This window comes from Micropterus dolomieu, unplaced genomic scaffold (genome assembly GCF_021292245.1).
Source record: "Micropterus dolomieu isolate WLL.071019.BEF.003 ecotype Adirondacks unplaced genomic scaffold, ASM2129224v1 contig_13725, whole genome shotgun sequence".
Classification (NCBI taxonomy): domain Eukaryota; kingdom Metazoa; phylum Chordata; class Actinopteri; order Centrarchiformes; family Centrarchidae; genus Micropterus; species Micropterus dolomieu.
In genome coordinates, this window is record NW_025742711.1 from 2,731 (window position 1) to 9,395 (window position 6,665).

The following is a 6,665-nucleotide window of genomic DNA, read 5'->3' on the forward strand; positions in this document are numbered from 1 at the left end:
CCGCCGTATCAACGTTCGGGTCGCGCTAGCCTCCACCGAGCATGCGCTGTCAGAGGGGCCGCAGTCCGGAGGCGCTCGGGCTCATACGCCACGGGTTTTTGGCAGGTTTTCCGTGGTGGACCTCCGCTTCAGGGTGCCGCCAGAGACCTACGCATAACACCGGCCACCAGCCCCGAGGGCTTTTCTCCTCGCTATCACCTCTCTGAGGAGGGTGGGGGATCTCCAGGCACTTTCGGTTTCTCTGCCTGGAGTTTGCCCCGGGGAGGGTCAGAGCCAACCTGCACTCCTGTCCAGGTTATGTCCCTAAGGTTCTGTCCAGGTTGGCGGGGTCTACGGTGCTGCAGGCGTTTCATCCCCCACCTCATGTGACGGCGGAGGACGGGAGACTTCATCTGCTCTGCCCGATCAGAGCACTGAGTATTTATACTCTGAGGTCCTCCCGGTGGAGGAAATCAGACCAGTTGCTGGTGTGTTTCAGGTCCCCCAAGGCTGGGCTCCCCGCTTCTAAACACACGATCAGCAACTGGATTGTTCAGACTATTTCCCTGGCCTATCAGGTGCGTGGGTTACCTTCACCTATGGCCGTAAGGGCTTATATACGCCTCCAGTTACGCCGTCACACACTACTGTTCTAGCAACGCCAATAGGATTGGAGTATTTTCATTCATGATTTCAGCCCTGCCACGCCCAGAGGCGTTCCCATAATGTCGTCACCGACGCAGTGTCTCGTTCGTAACCCGAGACGTTTCTCCCTACTGTCTCTCTGCCTGCCTCGTTTGCCTTGATCCCTGTCACCTGTGTTGTTCCCGCCCTGCTTGTTAGTCCCTGTGTGTGGGAGTGTGTGTGTGTGTATACCTGGTGTTTCTGTTTATTCTTTGTCTGGTCATTGCAGTGTTTTGTTGCGTGAAGAAGCTCTGTCTGTTTTTGGATTTCTGCCTGAAACTTTGTCTGCCTGTATTTTGGATTTGTGTTTTTCCCCTTGCCCTTGTGGATTCTCCTTTGGACTCGGCCACTGCTTGTAAGTGCGCTCGCGTTTGGTTTAATAAATCTTTGAACTATACCTGCCAGCCGTGTGTCCTGCATTTGGGTCCTCCAACCTGCCTCACCACACAACCCCTGACAAGAAGTTATAGATCTCAAGGCAAGAGGAAGATTATTCCAGTCCCATGGCCCTTTATATTAAAACGATCTACGTCCAACTTCTTTATAAGTTCTGGGTACACAGAAAAAAAGGGTATTGCATGTGTCTGAGTGGATATGAAGATCTACATGGAATCAGATGCTGTTTTAAATAGAAGGGACAATTAAATAAACACATTTAAAGATAATCTGAAGATTATAATCACTGCACAATCAAATAAAGTTTCCTGTGACTAAATGTACTGTTATTTGTGTCTCGCCTACAGGAAGCAATGCGCAGTCAGCTGGTGAGTTCTATCCTCATTCTTTCTTTCATTCTGTTCATTGGATTTCTGTTTCCTTGAGTTAAAAACAGACTTTAAACCCTCATCATTAATCCAGTCCAGGTCTGAAAAGCAGCTTTTAGTTGCACTTTTGAAGCTCCATTAGAGTCGAATACTGTCTCTCCACAGAAGTTGGTTAAATTGTGATGAAGTGTGGTTCAGACGTTCATGTTCCCCTCAGGATGAGTCCTAGTAACTTTGAATTTTACATCAGCTCCTGCTGTGCTTCCAGCAGCATGCTAACATGTTAACAAGCTTCTTCTTATTTTAATCTATATTTATTGAGCACTTTTCAAAATCCATGTCCAAATTAACTTTCACAAGATCAGAAAATAAAACACACAGGTCGTAAAAAAACATCAGGTTTAAATATGTTTAAAAAGATGTATAAGAAGTTATTTTGAGGAATTAAAATGAGAAAATAATTCAAATGCAGTGTAAAGAAAATAAAAATAAAGTCATGTAAAATCAGTAAAAGGATAGAAGTATGTTTTAAGAAGGAAATTATAAGAGTTCACTGGCTCAGCCGACCTGATTTCCTCGGGTTGTTCCAGAGCCTCGGGCCCCTGACTGCAAACACTGGGCCCCCTTTAGTTTTCAGTCTCTTAAACCGACAACAGACCTCTACATTGTGGGAGCTAGTTTAATGAAGCTAAAACAGGAGCGATGTGAACACATTTCTTGGTTCTGGCTCCGGACAGTCTGGAGTTGATCAATAGATTTTTGGGTCAAGCAGGTAAAACTGTTGCAGTAATGCAGGCGTGATGAGATGACGGTGTGTAACATGGTGTCAGTGTCCTTAAAAGTTAAGATAGATGTATTTTTATGACGATAAAAACACGATTGCACAACCAAATGCCAAGATTCTTTGAAACTGTGGCAGAATTTGCTTTTCCGTGTGCTCAATGACAGGGATCACTGTTTACTCTGAGTTCAGCTGGAGGATTTCTCCAGATTCTCTGAATCTTTTGATGATATTATGGACTGTACATGATGAAATCCCTAAATTCCTTGCAATTGTACTTTGAGGAACATTGTTATTGTTGTTAAATATATTTTCTTTGTAGTGTATTAAATTGAATATAGGTTGAAAAGGATTTGCAAATGAATGTATTCTGGTTTTATTTACATTTTACACAGCGTCCCAACTTCATTGAAATTGGGGTTGTAAATGCTAACGTCAGTACACCCACAATAACAATGCTAACATGATGATGTTTAGCACGTTCACCATCTTAGTTTAGCTTGTTAGCAGTAAACATCATCGTACAGCTGAAGCTGGGGAATCGTTGTGTACCTGTACTGAATTAGACTTGCATCCTGAATTTAATCACCACATGGAATGTCTGCTTGCTTTATTGTCTGAACACAGATTATCACAGGACCCTGCCTTCCCGTTATCTCCCCCGTTATCCTCCTGCTACTTCCTGTTTACTAGAGACATGACCCCTCTATATTGGCGACCTGTCCAGGGTGTACCCCGCCTTTCACCCGATGTCAGCTGGGATTGGCTCCAGCCTGTGCGCAGGATAAGCGGTTGACAGTGTGTGTGTATTTGGTCATAAACAAAGTGTTGATGTCAGAAGTTATTACAGTTCATCCTGTGGAGAACATGAAGGGCTGAAACACATTTCATCACAATCTATCCGATAGTTGTTGATTCATCCAGACCAAAGAGCTGGACAGACAGACTGACAGGATCATCTTTAGAGCCGAGCTCATGCTGGATTAAACCACACAGATGATAGCACCCAGAGAGAAACAATACTGTGAACAAACTGGACCCAAAAACATGAATATACATGAATTCTGATTGTTTCCCTCCAGTTTGTGGCACTGCACCGCTCAACACCAGGATCGTAGGAGGGGCGGATGCTCCTGCAGGGTCGTGGCCCTGGCAGGTCAGTCTGCAGAGCAACGGAGGTCATTTCTGTGGAGGCTCCCTGATCAACAAACAGTGGGTCCTGACTGCTGCGCACTGTTTAAACAGGTGAGCTTCAATCCTGTCACATGACTTCACCTGTGCAAGCTTAGCAACAGAGAATGCAATGAGGGTGCCTCAGTAACCCACGTTAAAACCACACTGCATGTTTTTCTTTATGCTGTTAGCAATAATCAGACACCATTAAAGTTGTAATAAATGCATGACATACGTACATACATGATGCATATTGCTCCACAAGAGAAATGACTTTTTGCAGCAAGTTTTGAGCATGAACTCCAAACCATAAGCATAATAAAAGCACAAAAAGACAAGTGAAGAAACTGGCACTGATGTTACTATACATACAGATTAAGACAAAAGGTTCAGATCCAGGCCAGTTCATTGGTCAAGGGAACTGACTGGAGAAATGAACCATGATTTATTTAATGTAGTTTATTCTAAAATTCATGCACAGTCAGCACCAGTATCCATCACATATTTAAACATGTTGTCTTTTCTGCTTCTCAGCACCTCACCCGGTCTCACTGTTAACCTTGGCCTTGACACCCTAGACTTTAATACAAACGGGATGTCCCGGACTGTGTCCCACGTCATCCAGCATCCCAACTATAAAAACACCACGAAGGATAACGACATAGCCTTGCTGCAGCTGTCCTCACCTGTTACCTTCACCGACTACATCAGACCCGTGTGTCTGGCGGTGGACGGCAGCGTCTTTAACGCCGGGACCACCTGCTGGGTCTCCGGATGGGGGAGAATCCAAACTAACGGTGACAATTTAAATTTATTCGACAGTCATTTTAAAATGTTTTGTTAATAGTGAATGATCGTATGGATTAATTCAGTTTGTATTGTGTTTTGCAAACACCACAATAACACTACACATTTAGACAAGATGACGTCATAAAAAAAAAATTTTCATTTTCGGTACTTTGTCACTATACTTCTGTGCTTTTACTAAAGTAAAATGTTATATGCGGGACTTTTACTTCAGTAACGGATCATGGCCGTCTGGAACATGATTGGCCCGCTGCCACAGAGACCCTGCTGTAGATCAGAGGCAGAAAATGGACAGATGGATGTTTTCTTACAGTTGATCATCTTTTGTGGCTCACCAAACATCATTTGTGAAAGATGAATGGGATTTTTACTGCAGGAACCAGGACTGCATGAAATGGAAACCACTGAGCCTGTCCTCTGATTTTGGGCTGCCTCAGGTCAAAGTCAAAAAGGCTGACCTTTACACTGTAATAAAGGTTTATAATAATTAAAGGAAAAGGCGGTCAATGTTTTGGATTTCTTACTGTCAACAAAACTCATGAAAAGACTCAAACCAGAAACATGTCAGTCCGTCTCTCAACACTTGTCTGACTTCCTGTCTGTGCTGGCAGCTCTGAGCCCATTGGTTCCTCCTGAAGATGTAAATATAGTTTAGTGTGTTTCCCTAAGGACATTATTGTTGTTGTTTTTTTTTTCTTTTCTGTAATTTCCTAAAACAGCTGCTCTCGATAGTTTCTACCAAACAATCAGGAATAAATGGTGCATTTGTTGAACAATATTCCGAGGTGGATGAATCCACATGTGGACCTCTAGAGAGTATTTAGGGCAGCAGGACGGTTTATGTGGGACTTGTCTTCTGTCTTAGTTTGACAAACCTCAACACAGCACTGCTGGAGACACACATTGTTGACACAAAGAAAAATGACATTTATTCATTTAGCTGACGCTTTTATCCAAAGTGATTTTGTCAGAGGTCGCACGTCTCTGGAGCAATTAGGGGTTAAGTGTCTTGCGCAGGAACACAATGGTGGATGGACCACAGTGGGGGATTGAACCCGGGTCTCTCACACCAAAGGCATGTGTCTTATCCATTACGCCATCACCACCCCAAGACCCAACACCAATGTTTCTTTTCTTTTTCAGTTTCACTTCCTTTCCCAAAGAACCTGCAGGAGTTGAGCGTTCCCATTGTGTCCAACAGTGATTGTAACGTTACCTACGGTGGTAAAATCACAAACAACATGATCTGTGCTGGTGTGACTCAGGGAGGAAAGGGCATCTGTGACGTGAGTCTGTCTGCAAAACACTCCTCCGTCAACTAATAACACACATGTTTAAATCTGCACTAATAAATAGATCTGACTCTGGTGAATAAAAAGGACAGTATTTCCCTCTGAGAGCAGAAGTATGAAGTATAACCGACCTGTCTGACGTCTGCAGGGGGATTCAGGCGGCCCGTTGGTGACTAAAAACGGCTCTGTCTGGGTCCAGGCTGGAGTGGTGAGTTTTGGAAGAGGCTGTGCCCTGCCTAATGTCCCAGGAGTCTACACCCGAGTGTCCCAGTATCAGTCCTGGATCGACAGGCAGATCAGCATCTCTGGAGCCGCTCACCTGGTTCCCCTCTCGGTTCCTCTGCTGCTGTCCATCTTACCTGTTCTCGTCTCCTTCTCTGTCCTTTCATAGAAAGTTTAATGATGATTTAATTCACCAGGACAGAGTCAAAATATCTGTCTGGTTTTTATTTTTTTTTATTTTTTTTTTACTTAAGATTCATTTACTTTAAAACAAGCAACAAAATATTTCCACATGTTTCCAGTTCTGCTTCTTGTGTTGAAGGAGTTCTACAGAAAAGACTCGATAGAAGAGAAGAGAGAGAAACTGTAACTGCTGATTGTTTTCTCCATTAAAGGTCTGGTGTGTAACATTTCTGAGGCTCTATTGACAGAAATGCAGTATAATATCCATAACTATGTTTTCAGTGGTGTAAAGACCTTACATAATGACCTTACATATGTTTTAATTACCTTAGAATGAGACATTTATATCTACATAACCGCGGGCAGAGCCCTTTAAAGAGAGTCACGTCATCTCCGTTCACTCCAGTGGACCAGTTTTTCACAGCAATGGCAGATCATGGATCGTCGGAATAGTTCCCGGAAGTCAGCAGCAAATGCTAGCAGCGCAGCGGAGCTGCAAAATAGAAAATGCTATTTGGGACGCACGTTTATAAGGTAAGACGTGTAAAGAATGAGATTCTATATTATTAGCACAACTGAATCACATCAACATGTGCATTAAGGCATGTTAATAGATGTCCCCCACTAAATTAGAAGATTTCAGGACCTTAATGATTAACAAATTAATCAAACAAATCATGATACTGGCAATGGATAAGGTTAGCAAAAAAAGCCTATTAATGTATTTTAAAATATGTTCCCTAATTCCATTTCATCCAAACTTGTGGAATTTGAATAACA

The 6,665-nt window shown here is 43.2% G+C and overlaps 1 protein-coding gene across 1 annotated transcript; it reads left to right on the forward strand.

Annotated features, from left to right (window-relative positions):
• Positions 1-894: 894 nt before the first annotated feature.
• On the forward strand, positions 895-6,110 carry LOC123966570 (serine protease 27-like). The gene is made up of 5 exons (XM_046042705.1): positions 895-1,427; positions 2,836-3,453; positions 3,916-4,178; positions 5,332-5,474; positions 5,629-6,110. The coding sequence occupies exons 2-5, from the start codon at positions 3,266-3,268 to the stop codon at positions 5,869-5,871; spliced, it is 837 nt and encodes a 278-aa protein (XP_045898661.1). The 5' UTR covers positions 895-1,427; positions 2,836-3,265; the 3' UTR covers positions 5,872-6,110.
• Positions 6,111-6,665: the final 555 nt, after the last annotated feature.

What these genes read in the sequence shown, in the direction of transcription:
- LOC123966570 (XM_046042705.1), top strand. Translation starts at nt 3,266, where the DNA reads ATGAATTCTGATTGTTTCCCTCCAGTTTGTGGCACTGCACCGCTCAAC. An exon ending in GGGGAGAATCCAAACTAACG is followed by an intron (nt 4,179 to 5,331) that starts GTGACAATTTAA and finishes TTTCTTTTTCAG; the next exon opens with TTTCACTTCCTTTCCCAAAG. An exon ending in GAGGAAAGGGCATCTGTGAC is followed by an intron (nt 5,475 to 5,628) that starts GTGAGTCTGTCT and finishes TGACGTCTGCAG; the next exon opens with GGGGATTCAGGCGGCCCGTT.